The 17300-nt window shown below is 39.1% G+C and overlaps 1 protein-coding gene across 9 annotated transcripts in view; it reads left to right on the plus strand.

Moving 5' to 3' along the window:
• Window positions 1-17300, plus strand: part of ADD1 (adducin 1) — a 133301-nt gene that overhangs the window by 96591 nt on the left and 19410 nt on the right. For all 9 annotated transcript variants that reach the window (XM_077136273.1, XM_077136265.1, XM_077136266.1 and 6 more), the window contains exons 4-9: window positions 6237-6388; window positions 12947-13027; window positions 13270-13419; window positions 15261-15404; window positions 15518-15616; window positions 16335-16511. In XM_077136273.1, coding sequence (XP_076992388.1) covers window positions 6237-6388; window positions 12947-13027; window positions 13270-13419; window positions 15261-15404; window positions 15518-15616; window positions 16335-16511 — 803 coding nt within the window. The remainder of the gene's footprint in view (window positions 1-6236; window positions 6389-12946; window positions 13028-13269; window positions 13420-15260; window positions 15405-15517; window positions 15617-16334; window positions 16512-17300) is intronic.

A 17300-nucleotide genomic window follows, 5' to 3' on the forward strand; every position in this document is an offset into this window, starting at 1 on the left:
TCTTGTAACCTACCACTTTGTTGTACTCATTTATTAGCTCTAGTAGTTTTGCTGTGTATTTTTCCCTCATTTTTGAAGGACATTTTGCTGGATGTAGAATTCCTGATTGGCAGTTTTTCTCTTTTAGTATCTTAAATATATCATACCAGTGTCTTCTCACCTCCATGGTTTCTGCTGAGAAATCTATGCATAGTCTCATTGGGCTTCTCTTGAATGTGATGGTTTGCTTTTCTCTTGCTACTTTCAAAATTCTCACTGTTTCTTTGACATCTGACATTCTGATTAGTAAGTGTCTTGGAGTATGTCTATTTGGATTCCACCTGAGCTGGGCCCCACCCCTCTCCTGGGGAAGGCACAGCCTTCAGACAAGCTCTTAGACAAGCTTAGTTCCACCCTTGCCTGGGACAGTGGAGCCTGAGAAGCCTTGTAGTTGTATCCAAAGAGCAGTCAAGCATTAGAAACCCAGCCACAAAAAAGAAAAGAAAAAAAAAATCCTTTTCAGAGCAGGACCGTGTTCCTTGGGTTTGCCAATCAAGAGCTTAAGTTGGTACGTTGCTCTTTATATCTCCAGGTCCTATGAGCCCCCTCCTTTCCTTCAGGGCCCAGACCCTTTGAAGTATTTTGCACTGTCTGATCAAAAAAAACCTCTTGTTTTTTTTTTTTTTTTTTATATTTTCCATCAGCCCTGCCCCCTCTGCGCTGGCAAAACCCAGCAACCTCAGCTTCTATTCCAGGTTCAGCTGAGCTGGGGGCCTGCTTTTAGTAGTCAGAATTTGTTAATTATTTCCACAAGTTGGAGCTTGGTTGAGCTCAGCCTCTTGCTGCTAGTAAACTCTCTTTCTTTTCCCCTCTGGGAACTGGCCTGTTGGGGAGGGGTGCCGGCCGCTGCAGCTTGAGGCACTCATGGTTCTGGAGGGGATTGCAGCTGGTCCAACTTGTGCAGAGTGGTGTACGCTGTGTGTCCGGTCACTGATGTGGTCCTAGCAGTTGTTCTGTAATGTTACTGATGTTAGGTGTTTGATCCACTTTGAGTTCATTTTTGAAGAGGGTATAAGATAACAGTCCTCTTCATTCTTTAGGATATTCATATCTAGTTCTTCCATGCCCATTTATTGAAAAGACTATTTTGTCCCAGTTCAGAGGATTTGGAGGCCTTGTGAAAAATTGGTTGACCATAGATTTGGTGGTCTATTTTTATATTCTTGAACTGATGCTATTGGGCAGTGCTTCTCTCTTTGTCCCAATACCATGCTGTTTTGACCACTGTGGCTTTGCAATAGGTTTTAAACTCAGGAAATGTTAATCCTCCCACTTCGTTCTTTTTTTAGGATGCTTTTAGCTATTCAGGGTCTCATTCCCTTCCAGATTAACTTGGTAACTAGCTTTTCCAAGTCTTCAAAGTAGGTTGTTGGAATTTTGATTGGTACTGTATTGAATCTGTAGATTAAGTTGGGTAGAATTGACATCTTATTTAAAAGCCTTCCTATCCATGAGCAGCGAATGTCTTTCCACCTGTTTAGATCTCCTTTGATTTCTTTTAGTGATGTTATGTAGTTTTCTGTGTATAAGTCCTTTCCGTCCCTAGTTAAGTTCATTCCTAAGTTCTTGCTTCTTTTAGTTGCTTTCTTTTTTTTTTTTTTTTTTTTGCATGGGCAGGTACCAGTAATTGAACCTGGGTCTCCAGCATGGCAGGCAAGAACTCTGCCCATTGAGCTACCTTGGCCCACCCTTAGTTGCTTTTAAATGGAATTTTTTCATTAACTAACTCCTCAGTTAGGTCATTGCTTGTGTATAGAAATGTTGCTGATTTTTGCACATTAATTTTATATATTGCCACCTTGCTGAATTTGTTTATTAGCTCAAGTAACTTTGCTGTAGATTTCTCATGATCTTCCACGTATAGTATGTCATCTGCAAATAATGAAAGTTTTACTTCTTCCTTTCCAGTTTGAATGCCTTTTATTTCTTTGTCCTGCCTGATTGCTGTAGCTAGAACTTCTAGCACAATGTTGAATAATAGTGGTGACAGTGGGTATCCTTGTATCCTAATCTTAGGGTGAAAGCTTTCAGTCTCTCTCCATTGAGTACGATGCTGGCTATTGGTTTTTGAAGTAGTTACGTTTGATTCCTGTCTTTTGGAGTGTTTTTATCAGAAAAGGATATTGAATTTTGTCAAATGCTTTTTCAGCATCACTTGAGATGATCATATGATTTTTCCCTTTTGATTTGTTAATGTGCTGTATTACATTAATTGATTTTCATGTTGAAGCATCCTTTCACTCCTGGTATAAACCCCACTTGGCTGTGGTGTGTAATTCTTTTAATGTGTTGTTGGATTCGATTTACTAATATTTTGTTGACATTTGGGATGTGTTCATTAAGCAAATTGTCCTGTAGTTTTCCTTTCTTATAGTATCTTTACCTGGTTCTGGTAGTAAAATGATATCAGCTTCATAACATGAGTTAGGTAGAGTTCCTTTTTCCTCAATTTTTTTGAAAAGTTTGAGCGGGATTGGTGTTGGTTCTTTTTGGAATGTTTGATAAAATTGCCCTGTGAAGCCATCTGGCCCTGTACTTTTCTTTGTAGGCAGATTTTTGATGACTGATTGAATCTCTTTACTTGTGACTGTTTTTTTGAGATCTTCTCTTTCTTCCTGAGTCAGTGTAGCTTGTTTGCATGTCTCCAAGAATTTGTCCATTTCATCTTAATTGTCTAGTTTGTTGGCATATAGTTGTTCATAGTATCCTCTTACGATTTCTTTTATTTCTTCAAGGTCTGTGGTAATGCAGTCTTTCTCATTTCTGATTTTGTGTATTTGTATCCTCTCTCTTTTTATCTTTGTGAGTCTTCCTAGTGGCCCATCAATTTTATTGATTTTCTCGAAGTACCAATTTTTGGTTTTATTGATTGTTTCTGTTGTTCTTTTGTTCTCCCATTCATTTATCTCTGCTTTAATCTTCTTCTGTTTGCTTTGGGATTAGTTTGCTGTTCTTTCTCAAGTTCCTCTATGTGTGCTATTAAGTCCTCTATTCTTGATCTTTCTTGTTTTTTAAAATAGGCATTTAGGGCAATAAATTTCCCTCTCAGCAGAGCCTTTGCCGCATCCCATAAGTTCTGATTAGTTGTATTCTTATTTTCTTTCATTTCCAGATAGCTGCTGATTTCTCTACCAATTTATTCTTTGGCCCACTGGTTGTTTAAGAGTGTGTTATTTAATCTCCATGTATTTGTGAATGTTCTCGGTCTTTGGTGGTTGTTGAGATCCAGCTTCATCCCACTGTGATCAGAGAAAGTGCTTTGAATAATTTCAGTGTTTTAAAATTTGTAAAGACCTGTTTTGTGCCCCAGTATATAATCTATCCTGGAGAATATTCCATGAGCACTGGAGAAGAATGTATATCCTGGTGTTTTGGGGTTTAACAACCTATATATGTCTGTTAGGTGTAATTCATTTATCAAGTTATTTAACTTCTCTATTTCCTTCTTGATCTTCTGTCTGGTTGTTCTAACTATAGCAGAGAGTGGTATGAAGTCTCTACTATTATTACTGAAACATCTCTTGCTCCCATCAGTTTTGCCAATGTCTGTCTCATGTACTTTGGAGCTCCTTGATTGGGAGCATAAACATTTATGATTGTTATATCTCCTTGGTGAATTGTTCCTTTAATTGGTATAAAGTGTCCTTCTTTGTCTCTTATGATGTCATTACATTTAAAGTCATCTTGTTTGACATTAGTATAGCTATTCCTGCTTTCTTTTGGTTACAACTTGTGTGAACATCTTTTTCCATCCTTTCACGTTCAAGCTGTTTGTATCCTTGTGTCTAAGATGAGTCTGTTGTAAGCAGCATATATCTGGATTATGTTTCTTAATCCATTCTGCCAATCTGTATCTTTTAATTGGTAAGTTTAGTCTGTTAACATTCAATTATTACTTAAAAGGTGTTTCTTGAATCCACCATCTTATCTTTTTTATTTTATTTCTCAGATCTATATGTTCTTTTCCTTCTTTTTCTTTGCATTGTTTATTTTTTTATTTTTGCCTGGGCAGCCACCGGGAATAGAGCCTAGGTCCGAGAACTCTGCCTGCTGAACCACCATGGCCTGCCCCCTCTTTAAATTCTTAAACTAATTTAAATTCTTTAAATTACCCTTAGTGGTACTGTTACTCTTCACCGTGGCCTGCCCTCTCTTAAATTCTTAAATTAATTTAAACTCTTTAAATTACCCTTAGTGGTACTGTTACTCTTCAATTCTGTGCCTTCCTCTAGACCTCCCTCTCCTTTCTTCTTTTTTCAGCTGACAGAACTCCTTTTAGTATTTCTTGTAGGGCTGGTCTGTTGTTGACAGATTCTTTCAGGACTTCTTTTTCTGTGAAAACTTTAATCTCTCCCTCAGTTTTGAAGGACAGTTTGGCAAGGTACAAGATTCTTGGCTGTAAGTCTTTCTCTTTGTTAAATATATCATACCACTGTCTTCTCGCCTCCAGGTGCTGGTTGAGTAGTCTGAACTCAGTCTTATTTGATTTCCCTTGTATGTAGTAGATTGTTTCTCTCTTGCCGCTTTCAGGGTTTTCTGCTTCTCTTTAACATTTGACAGACCGATTAGTTTGTGTCTTGGGGAAGGCCTGTTTGGACTTACTCTGTTTAAAGTTCGTTGGGCTTCTTTGACTTGTATATTTATGTCCTTTATGAGGGCTGAGAAAATTTCCCCCATTAAATCCTCAAGTAATCTTCCTAGCCCTTTACTCCTCTCTTCTCTTTCTGAGACACAAATGATTCTTATATTTCTGCGGTTCGTTTTGTCTATCATTTCCCTGAGATACAATTCAGATTTTTCATCTATTTTGCCATTTGCTGTTTTGAGTCTTCAAAGTCAGTTATCTGTTTTCTATGTCACTTATTCTTTCTTTTGTCTCTTCAGATCTTGTGTTGTGTGCCTCTAGTATGTTTTTAATTTGGTCAACAGAGTCTTTAATCTCTGTGATACTGTTATTTTTCTATTCTTTCAAATTTATCTTTATACTCTTCTGTCTTCTTGATCTCCTTTATGTCATTTGCTGTTCCGCTTATTTTATTAGTAGAATTGTATGAACATCTTTGATTTGTTGTTCAAACATTGGTCTCCTCTGGTGTATTAATTTTTTCCTTAGGCTTGCCTATATATGTTTACATTATCATGTGCTTATCCATCTTCTGTTGTTTTCGTCACATGTGAATATCTTGATTGATTTACTTTGGGAGTTGATTTCCTTCGGTAGTCTAAAACCTGGTGTTTGCAGGCTGGATGTGTAGCAGGATGCAGGGTATGGGTTAGAGCTGAAGTTGGGGATATTAGGCTGTTGCTTGTGGACGTGGGAGCCCAGCAGCTAGGGCAGATGTAGCTGTGTGAGTGCACAGGTCTGAGGGAGTATAACACTGGTTTACACTGGTCTAGGGTGCAGGACCCTTTGTGTGCATGAGCAGAGCTATGGCAGTGGTCCACGTTATGCCTTCATGGGCTGGGGGCAGTTGTGACCCAGCTGCGCAGGTCAGCGCTTTCTCAGAGCTGGGAAGCATGATTGAGGGCCATGGGCATGTATGGGTGTAGGAGTGCCGTAAACTAATGTTCCTAGAGCTGAGGGGCGTCACTGGGGACCTAGTGCATACAGGGGTCTAGGAGTACCATGTGCCGAGCTCAGGGGGGTTGGGGTGAGGTTGTGTGACACTGTGGATGCGGGGTGGTGGTGGTGGGGGTAGCGTGGGTATGGAGGTAAGTGCCCACAGCCTTTATGTGCTGGTGACAGCCTACAGGGAGCAGGGAGGGGTGGTAAGGCTTGGGAGGGGTTCAAGGAAAGTGTCTTGGCTTATTTCCTAGTCCCTCTCTCCCCATCCATGTACTCCTGTGGGCTCCGTGCTTCCATGTTAGGCTCCAGTTTTCTGCTTTTCACTTCCTCAGCTTCCGCAACCAGGGTCCCCTGTGTGTTGCAGAAGGCTCTTCCCAGGTCTGCTGCACTCCTGAATCGCCCTCTCAGTCACCCTCTTGTCCCTTCTCTTACTTTTCCTTGGAGCCAGGCTGAATTCCATCTACCCTATTTGTACATTCTTCTTGGAACCGAGAACATAGCCTTTTAAAATAGTCTTTGAAACTTTTGAGGCTTTGTAGCTAACTGTGGAAGGTGAATATCTCAGAACTGTTATTTGATTTACATTTGATAACCAAGATTAAATATTTGGTTTTGTATTTCTTTATTTCAGGTCTTGGTATGGTGACTCCTGTGAATGACCTTAGAGGATCTGATTCAATTGCATATGACAAAGGGGAGAAATTGTTACGATGTAAATTGGCAGCCTTTTACAGATTAGCAGATCTCTTTGGATGGTCTCAGCTTATTTATAATCATATCACAGTGAGTACTAACATGGTATAGTAACTGAGTGATAAATGGCATATTACATGTTTGGCACCACCCCTTTCCATTTAGGAGAAGAGGAAAGCAGACTGAGCTGTCATGAATCTTAGAACACCTTGTCTTCTTACTCCTGACTGCAGAGTATAATTATCTGAGCAGTTAGCCAGTTTGGGTTGAAAGTCATGAGAACACTAGTCCTTTAAAGCTTTTTTGTTTCTGGCATGCTAGCCTAATAAGTGAATGTTTACCAGACTGTAATCACTTTCTAAAATTCTTTTTTTTTGCATGGGCAGGCATAGTGAATCGCATCGCAGGCAAGAACTCTGCCTCCTGAGCCACCATGACCCGCCCCTAAAATTCTTTTTATGCTTAAGAATCTAAGAAGATGCTTTCTTTCCTATTCTGACCAGAGCCTTTTAATTTTTACATTTGTTTCTTCACTACTCTAGTTTTAACTATTTTTTCAACATTATTAGGATGTCTGTTTCTTTGTTTCATTCTTTCAGCAAATATTTACTGGGTGTCTGAGCTCCCTGTGTCAAAGAATGTTCTCAACTGGGATTTTGTCTGTGCATAAGAGAAGTTGTGCTCTTATGGAGCTGCCTTCCTACTTCCTAATCCATCCACCCATTACTCACCCCTATTTGTCCAGCTAGGATTTCATGGTCCATCGTTTAGTGACGCTCTTTGCCAGAATCCTGCTATCTCTCCTTGCAGCTGAGCAGCCACATGCCATAGGAGAAAGCCTTATGACAGAGCCTGTTACCTTTCTCTATAAATTCATGATAGTCATCTCAGATGGACTCACAGCACTGGCTGGCAGTCCTGGAATATCTTATTAGCCCACTAATATTTCTTAAACCTCATGTGAGCTGAAACTCTGCCTGTGTAAGAACTCATTGTACAAGAAGTCCTGGTACCTTTGATATTTGATCACTAGATCCAGTTAGCCCACCACAAGTGCCAGCTCTCTTCGTTGTGCCAGTGTGAAGAATAAGCAGCATCTATGATTAATTACACTTGACAGAGTGTTGTATGTGGATATTTAGTACCTAAAAATTAGTTCCATGAAAATGTTACAGCTACAACAGGAATAATAAATAATAAATAAACAGGCTCACATTCTTTGGGGATTTTAAAATGCTATTTGCCAGTAGTCTTATTATAAATATTATGTAAATAAGTTCAGATTTCTTAAATTGCTTGTTTTTTCCTTTAATTGTTCAGGACTTGACAGAATTAAAACACTAGTTAAGTGTTTACTCTTCAGTACGTGATTTACGTGGTTAATATTGACCAAAAAAGAAATTAGTTGCCGAAAACATTTTCTAACTCTTTTTTCCCCCCTCTTTTTATTCTTTATAAGACTTATTTTTGTTTTACAATCTCACTGCTATTACATAGGCATTTAACAGAAAAGTGAATATTAACAGTATTTGTCAGAGCAATAAAAAAGTACTTATAGGTCATTCTGCCTTTTCTTTGAAAGAAGGCCAATGGGATTTTCTGCTAAGGAGAGTCAAAACAGGTGCTAGAGGACTGACGATGATTGAATTAGATCTCTGTCTAAAGATTGCATTGAATTCAGAGAAACCCTTTGGAAAGGAAGATAAGATAGGGTTAGCACAGCTTCCGCTGGTGTTTCACTATCCCTAAATGCCTCTCTGGGTCATTGAACTGCTCTCTGGGCTTAACACCTGCAGAAAATAGCATGTATTTAGTTTAGCTCCATTCTGTACCCAAAACAGTGTTAAAATTCCCAAGGTGATGGTTCTGGAACCTCGCTTTGTGACCAGTGTGTCATGCTTCTGGAACTTGATCATGATCTCTGCGGGAAGTGCTGAGTGTGGGTGTGTCTCCTCTTACAGGGAGGATGATACTGGAGAAATGTGGAAAGGGAAGTGATGACAGCAGTGCTGGTCCTGTTGTAGGGAATTCGCTGCAAGAGGCTTACTTTGAATAGTCAGTCTCTCTCTCTCTGTTTTACCATTTTATGTCTGTATTTAGCACTTTTTCCTTTTCGTTTGAGAGTCGGAAGAGAATCTTACATATTAAATTTTTTATATTAAAATATGTACATCTGTGAAGCTCCCTCTTGGAAATATATCCTAAGGAAATAAGAAAAACAGACACTCCTAAAGAAGAACTTGGCAAGGAGACTTTTTTCTACCAGATGTCACACTTATTAAAAAGTGATGATGTTTAAGATAGTTTCCTTTGGGCAAAGAAAGAGACACATAGATCGGTGGGACACAGTAGAGTGCCCTGAACCATTTCTAATTGTATGGAAACCAGATATACAAAGGAGTTGGCAGATCACTGGGGGAAGGGGGGACCAGGCAATAATTGCTTCTGGACAGTTGGATTAAAAAAAATCACAAATGGAGAATTATATTGGATTCTTACCTTACACTTTGCTTATTCACAAAAAAATTCCAGTGAATTAAAGAATCAAATGTGAAAGGTAATACCTTGAAACTTTTAGAATTAAAGAGAAAAATCTTTGACCTTTAACCTCTGACCTAAGGAAACATTTCTTAAGACATAAAAAGCATCAATCAGAAAAGATAGATAAATTTTACTACATTAAAATGAGCAAATTCCCTTCATTAAAAGATACCATAAAGAGAGTGAAAGTAAAAGCTATGACCTGGGAGATTTTGCCCCACATTTAATTGAAAAAAGATTCATGTATAGGATAGTTGGAGAACTATCAATGATTAAGAAAAAGGCAAGCCAGTATAAAATGGACAAAAGACAAGAAATTCACAGAAGGGCAACTAAAAACAGCTCATGAAATATAGAAAGATACACAGTACATTAATAATCAGAAAATTCTAGGTTAAAACCACAATACTATTTTACAGATATCAGATTTTAACTTTTTGGAAAGATGGGCAGTAGCAGGTGTTGGCAAAGACGTAGAGGCACATAGTTATCATGCACTACTGGTAGAATGATAGCTAATGGGGGTCGGGTAGAAATTTGGCTAGATTCTTTGGAAAATAATTTGCCATCAGCTCCTAGTTTAGTTCCCCGGAGAAGCTTGCACACATACATTAAGAAACAGGTGCAGGAATGGCCATAACAACGCAGGTTTTAATAGTAAAAGCTGAAGCCACATCCATTGACACCATAGATGAATAAATGATACGTGCAGTGGATACTGTACAGCAGTGCAAATGGAACTGTAGTCACGTATATCATAATCTGGAGGAATCTCAAAAATAATGTTGAGGGAGAAAAGTGTTGTGAATTCAAGAATTTCTGGGCTAACCAAGAAAAGCTTTTGACCATGATATACTACTCAACAAGCCTCTTTTAGATGACACTTGGACAGGTTCGCCTGGGAGGAGTAGTCTAGCTCAGAGACTGTTGTGCAAGGGACCACCCAGACTAGGAAGCAAGGTGAGGGACACTCCTGGGGAAGAGAGGACAGATGGACCATATCACTCTGGAGCACAGTGGGAGTCCCTGGGTCAGAGAGCTCCAAAGGATAGAAGTGCCTTGGGGTCATTACAGTCCTGCGGTTTTAACCTATCTAAGGCTAGGAGATGTTGGAGGCAGTTTCTCAGGCTGTGCAAAGCAGGTAGGCTGTAAATGGCTAAAAATACTTATCTGGGATATGTTTAAAACAACAAATGTATAAGAATCAATACATTATTATTAGCTATAATCCATACTTTACAGTAGAGTTCAGTGTTGTGTTGTACAATTTTCTGCTGTTTAGACAAATGTAAATGCATGTATCCACCGTGACAGTATCCTATAGAATAGGTTCATTCCCCTAAAAAGTCCCCATGCGCTTCTGTTCATTGCGTTCCACTCTTTCCTGCCTTAACGTATGGTACCTCTGCTTTCTGTTTTTTTTTCGGTATGCTGTATGGTGGGGGTCACATTTCATTTTTTTTTTCCCCATGTGACTGTCCCATTATTGCAGCCTCATTTTGTTGAATTTTTTTTTTTTGAGGGGGAAGTGTAAGGGCCAAGAATTTAATCCAGATCTCCTGCATGCAGGTGAGAATTCTACCCCTGAACTATCCTTGCATCCCCACCAGAGATCTTTTTACAAATGAAATTACTATGTTGGTTAAGAAGTTAGATGAAACACCTTAAGGTCTCTTTTAACAAACATTAAATTTCAGGTACCCAATCCTAGTTGGGAGTCTGGCTTCCTTAAACCAGTAGTAAACGTATTCCAATTGAATCTTTACAAGTACTGTGATTCTGTCCCTGAATGCTTATGAAAACTGTACTGCCTTTTTTGAGGGCAGGACTTTTGATTTCACTGCTAGCATTATTACTAGCATGTAACGTGGTGTTTGGGACATAGTATGTGCCAAATCTGTGTTGAATGGATTGTTGTGGAAAGAAAAATTTGTTGTGGAAGGAGCAGACAAAGTAAGGAATGATCTGATGTAATAGAGATTTTTTAAGCTGATCAAGCAGTGAGGAAGGGCTCTGTCTTGTCATTTTTATGACTATCTATCATCCAGATTTTGAATATAAAGAAAAATCCATTTTATGGCTGCATCTCATACGTAAGTCATCTGACTTCCTGTTTTTAAGCAAGGCGTGTGGGGCCTGCTGAGTACTGCAGGTAGATCTGTCATTTGAAGTGCACTAGTGGAGAATGTTGAGATGAAAAGCTTATTCTCATGACGTCTAACTGATATGCGGAAGTAGAGACTTTTAGAGTTGGTGTCCAAACATGATGGCTACCGTCAAGGGAAAGCTTTGTCTGCTTTCAGAGCAGGACTGGCCTGTGTGGCCATTGAGAGCTGTTAGCTGCAACTGCAGCGTTTCTAGGAAGTATTCCACAATAGAGTAGCACATATTTTGTCTGCAAGTCTTGATGATTGAAAAATAACAAAAATATTTTTAAATATTTAAATTGTGAACCTATCGATAAAGAAATATTTATAAAAACTGATATGTAGGCCTGTACTAATCTCTACTATTAGGATTTCGACTATAAATCTACATTAAGGAAACCACTGCAGAGCTTAACCCTGGGGTTTGTGGTTGAAAGCTTTAGTTGTAGCACTCGAGATGTCTTTTATTTCCATCAGGGTGAACCAAATGAATTGGCCTAGCCACTGCTGTGGTCACAGGCTACAGAATTAATAAAAGAGATCATGTTTTGATTTTTTTGCATTTAGACAACAGTGTGGAAGCTAAAACTGACATTTTTATATAAAGTTTTCTATTTGAATTAAAAAAATATTTTTATTGATAACATACAACACAAACATTCTTTTTTTCTTTTAATTTTTTTTAAACATAACAACATACAAACACGAACATTCTTACCATATAATCATTCCATTCTTGGTATATAATCAGTAATTCACAATATTGTCACATAGTTGTATATTCATCATCATGATCATTTCTTACAATGCAGCTGTAAGACAGAGTAAAGTTATGAAGTATGTAACAACATGGATGGATCTTAAGAACATTATGCTGAGTGAGATTAGCCAGAAACACAAACATTCCATACCTGGTGTACAATCAGTGGCTTACAGTATCATCACATAGTAGTATATTCATCACCATGATCATTTTTCAGAACCTTTGCATCACTCCAGAAAAAGAAATAAAAAAGAAAAAGAAAAAACTCGTACATACCATACCCCTTACCGCTCCTCTCATTAACCACTAATATTTCCATCTACCCTATATATTTTAACCTTTGTTTCCCTTATTTTTTTTTTCTATACTGCTTACCGCTCCCTTTCATAGATCATTAGTATTTCAATATACTCAATTTGTTTTAACATTTGTTCCCCTATTATTTATTTTTAATCCATATTTTTACTCATCTGTCCATACCATAGATAAAAGGAGCATCAGACACAAGGTTTTCACAATCATGTCGTCACATTACAAAAGCTTTATCATTATGCATTCATCTTCAAGAAACTTGGCTACTGGAACACAGCTCTACAGTTTCAGGCACTTCCTCTAGCCTCTTAAATACACCTTAAACTAAAAAGGGGATATCTGTATAATGTGAAAGAATAACCTCCAGGATAACCTCTTGACTCTGAAAGATTTCTGTTTGAAATCTCTCAACCATGGACACTTTATTTTGTCTCATTTCTCTCTTCCCCCTTTTGGTCGAGAAGGTGATATTCTTTGATTTTTAATAAACTTTAGACATGCTCAAAAATATACACCTGAGGAATGGCCTCTTTTTTTCCCACACTATTGTTCAATAGCCCAGAAGGTTTGATAGAGTAACCTAGTAATAATTCACTGACCTATTCTCAGAAGGCTAATACAGGACTGTTTTTCTCTCTACCAAGTCACTTTTTATGAATGAGGCCAAGATGTACTGTATGTACCTGGTAAAATTACTAAATACAATTGAAATCTTCCCTTAGCTTTATGACAGGTATTGTGTTGAGGTGCTTTCCTATGCGGGTCACTTAATGCTTACAACAAACCTGTGAAGTAAGTACACACTTTGGGGTTTTTGTGTTTATTGAAAGAAGTGCAGATAATTTTAGTTGGATTTTTTAGCATACTCACTCATTTTCCCCACAGGCCCGAGTGAACTCTGAGCAGGAGCACTTCCTCATTGTACCTTTTGGACTTCTTTATAGTGAAGTGACTGCATCCAGTTTGGTAAGAATAGACCTCTCTTTTTTTGCATCATGTATGTGCAGATCCTGTTAGATAATTAAACTTCAGTTTCACTTAGAAATATAAAACCCAAGAAAAATGAAAGATTCTGCATTTTGTGATTAATTCAGTTAAAGGAAAACCTTCGAGAGGAGTTGGAAATATTTTAAAGTTTGGTTTAAATATTTTCTGCTTAAGGCTACCTGAAATCCTCTTGGTATTTAAAATATTTTTCTTATTTTAAGGTCAAAATCAATCTGCAAGGAGATGTTGTAGATCGTGGAAGTACTAATCTAGGAGTAAATCAAGCTGGCTTCACATTGCATTCTGCAATTTATGCTGCGCGACCGGACGTTAAATGTATTGTTCATATTCACACGCCAGCAGGTGCCGCGGTGAGTTTGATGCCCTTTTAGTGTATTAAATTTTAAGCTTTTTTTGGCATAGGCAGGCACCAGGTATCAAACCTGGGTCTCTGGCATGGCAGCTGAGAAATCTGCCACTGAGCCACTGTCACACCGCCCACATTTTTAACTTTTTAGTGAGAGATGTTTCCCCTTTCCTTTGAAGGTCCTTCCTTTTGTTGCAACAAGTCAATAAAGCTAACCTTATTGGACTTAAAAAAATAATAATAATTTTTAGACTTTCTGAAGAAATTTTTTTCTTTTCCTTTAAGGGGTCTACTCGGTAATTTTAAAATATCTGTAATAAGACTGAAAGCATTCATTATACTTAAACAGAAAATCAGTAGAGTGCTGAGGGTAGAAGCCAGATTTCAGTGTGTTGAAGGCTGGAAAATGACAAAATGACAACAGCAAATACAGATTCTTTGTTTGAGAAGAGGATTGGGAGTAGAATGTGCCAGGTGGGGTGGTAGGTAGAGGATTCTGTGGGCTCAGAGAGGGCTTTGTAGGAAGCAAGTGATTGGAACATATTGTTAGGCCAGGGTGGGGGTGGGGAGGAGCCAGGAAAGAGAGGGAGAGGTTGAGGCCCAGAATTCACACAGCAGCAAATCACTGAGCATCCCCACGGATCCTCCAGAACTAGTAGAACCCGGGCTGGATCGTGATGGGGGAGAACAAAAAGAAGGGCAGGTTGAGAGAGAGAAAACAGACAGTACAGGGCCCATAGAAGGCCTCGCCTTCAAGCCCAGAGCTTCCCAGGAGCCTCTGCCACTCTGATCACCAAACCTGGTCCCTTCTGGTGCAAACAAACCACCCTAACAATCCCCAGGCCTCTGGGTGTGAAAATGCAGATTCCGGTTGTTGGTACAAAGTCATGGGAAAATGAAGCACTAGAACTATGCTTTTCATTGCCAATTTTATCCTTTAATAGCTCTGGGCTTATTTGTATGATGGGTGGCCTCATAGATTGAGTATGCTTTATTTTAATCTATCTTAGTGTTTTAATAAAATGTACATATCAAACTGTTTGGGTGAATGTGGGCTCTGGTTTATTTTACTTTGAACATGTGGTTCTTAATGTCAACCTCAGAGTTTTATTAGATGTATCATTCTCTGTATTATATGAAAGCTGATACTCTGAGAGGGGTTGAATATGGTACTGTCTTTTTAGACCAACTTTGTATCTGGAATTCATGTGCCCATGGATATGTGAGTCTTTGGAGCCTTTAGACTAGGGTCATAATTACTGTCTAAGGCCAGCTTGGGGAATTTTAGGAAACTTATGGGTTCTGTGAACACTTAGATTTTTTTCGGTTTTGAGGCTCAGTTACACTTCAGTGTAGAGAAGTTACACAGTATAATTATTGTAAACTTGTATAAATTTTCTGTTATCTAATTTTTAAGTGTTCTGATCTTACCTAAAACCTAAGATGAAAAGTATACCAGGACCTTGCAGGAGACTCTTCTGACATGTCCTGAATAACCACAATAGAGCCCATTATTGGCATCTACTCCTCGCAATAGAGCTTATAGCACATCTTATTCAATCTAAGCTAATAGAGTTTCTGATTAATGTGAGAAAAATCCAAGAAGAGGTAGATGTTCTCTTAAAGCTCTCCCAGTTTAGTGGTAGCTTCGATTTTTAAGTGTAGGCTGGTAGTCAGTCACAGGAGTCCAGTTTTCCTAAGTTCATGGTTGGTTTCATTTATCTCCAAGAAGAGCACAAAATAAAAGTTTCCCTTTTTAATTTCTGTAAGATAAGCATTTATCATTTCTTCAGTCAATGGGTAAATCATGTTTTGCCTTCACTAATGTGACCACTTGGTCTCCAGGTCTCTGCAATGAAGTGTGGCCTCTTGCCCATCTCACCGGAGGCACTTTCCCTGGGAGAATTGGCTTATCATGACTATCATGGGATTCTGGTTGATGAGGAGGAAAAAGTTTTGATTCAGAAAAATTTGGGACCTAAAAGTAAGGTCAGTAGGTATCTAATCTGCCATTTAAATTATAGAGGGAAGAAGAAAAAAGTGAAGTTTGGTCGTCTCACCTCACTCCATAGAACTTTCAAATCCCCAATCCCACCCCCCAGGTTCTTATTCTCCGAAATCATGGACTCGTATCAGTTGGGGAGACCATCGAGGAGGCTTTCTATTACATTCATAACCTTGTGGTTGCGTGTGAGATCCAGGTAGGTGGGGGCCACGCCAGGCAGCCTGTAGCTTGTCTAGATGTTTCTGGGGTTCCCATCCATTTGATCCTCCTCTTGCAGGGATGAGTCTTTCTGTAATCTGTTTACCAAAATTGACCTCATAGATTTAGAAATTAAACAGGACAAATGTCATTTCACCAATTTCAATTGGCAAAAGATTACCAGGCTTTCTGTTTCTAATATTTTATTTTTCCAGTCTATAAACCACTACTATGTACTGAGTACCTGCTATGTGCCAGGACCTGTCTCAGGAGCTCTGCCTGTTATTCTATATGCCATTTTGTTGGGTCCTCACAGCAGCCCAGGCACAGGGTGGGGGCGAACTGGCTCACTGTCTCACTGCCTGGAAGTGCCACTTCAGCCGGGCCCCCTGGCTCCCCAGTCTGTGTTCCTCCCACTGTTCCTTCCCTGTCTGTGGGGTAGTGAAGTCTCACATCTGTCCTTCATATGTTCTTGAAATGTGCTCTCCTTTCTCGTATCTCCCTCCAAGTCTGAGTGCCCAGTATTTTAGTCAGGCTAAAGAATAGCTTTTGAAAATCACCTTTTATTAGTCTACCCATCTACATTTTGTGTTCTACTCCAGTAATTTGATTTCTACTGAAACCCACATTTCTGTTTAAGAAATGTTTTCTAGTCATATGATGCTCTTGGTCCTGGTAAGGCACTAAAGCCATGATATTTGTCTGTTTTGGGAAAGGTTCGCACTCTGGCCAGCGCGGGAGGGCCAGACAACTTAGTCCTGCTGGATCCTGGCAAGTACAAAGCCAAGTCCCGTATCCCAGAGTCTCCTGCAGGGGAGGGGACCGGATTGCCTCCCAAGTGGCAGATTGGGGAGCAGGAGTTTGAAGCCCTCATGCGGATGCTTGATAATCTGGTAAGAATGTTGCGCCACATGATGATAAATCTTTCGTTCTAAAAGCACAAATGTTGGTGTTTTCATAGCAAGTGAAATAGTGTCATGAAATTGCTGTCTTCATGCAGTATCTGAATGCATTCACCCTCAAAAATTATGAAGAAGTACCAGTCTTATTTAACTTCTAGGCTAAGACACAATAAAATACAGAGGTAAGGGTTTCTTGTTTTGTGAAAATAATCACTTGTTTGGACTTTGTAAGGACAAGAGGCCAAAGAATGCTTTACTCTGCAGTAGCCTGCTGGATAACTAATTACTAGGTAGTCTGAATAACTTCTAGTAGAATCATCTTCTTCCCCATCATCTTACAAGCAACCTATAGAAGAAGGTGTTTTGAAATATCAGTCATGTATTTTCCTTTTTGTTGCTTTTTTTCTGTAGTAAGTTCTAGTTTAGGGGTGGGCTGCTCATTCTCTTATTGTGTTCCAGATTACTTGCCACGTGTGTGTACTCCAGAGAGACACTATGTTTGTTATTGCCAGGACACAAAGCTTGGCAAGACACATGAAAGTGGGATTATGGGGCTTTCAGCCTTGTGGGGAGAATAAGGCTGTATACAAGTGATGGTAAGATGAGGCACTGTAGTCTGTTTTATGGGTTTTCAGTGAGGATTTCGTTCTTTTGCAAGGATTGGGGAAAAGGTTTATAGACAAGGTAGCACATGAACATGACCTCAAAGAAGAGGTGGAATCTCAAAAGGCAGATGTGAGAGACAGAAGGTATCTCTGGCAGAGGCATTGCTGTGACTAA

Source organism: Tamandua tetradactyla, chromosome 19 (assembly GCF_023851605.1).
Source record: "Tamandua tetradactyla isolate mTamTet1 chromosome 19, mTamTet1.pri, whole genome shotgun sequence".
Lineage (NCBI taxonomy): Eukaryota > Metazoa > Chordata > Mammalia > Pilosa > Myrmecophagidae > Tamandua > Tamandua tetradactyla.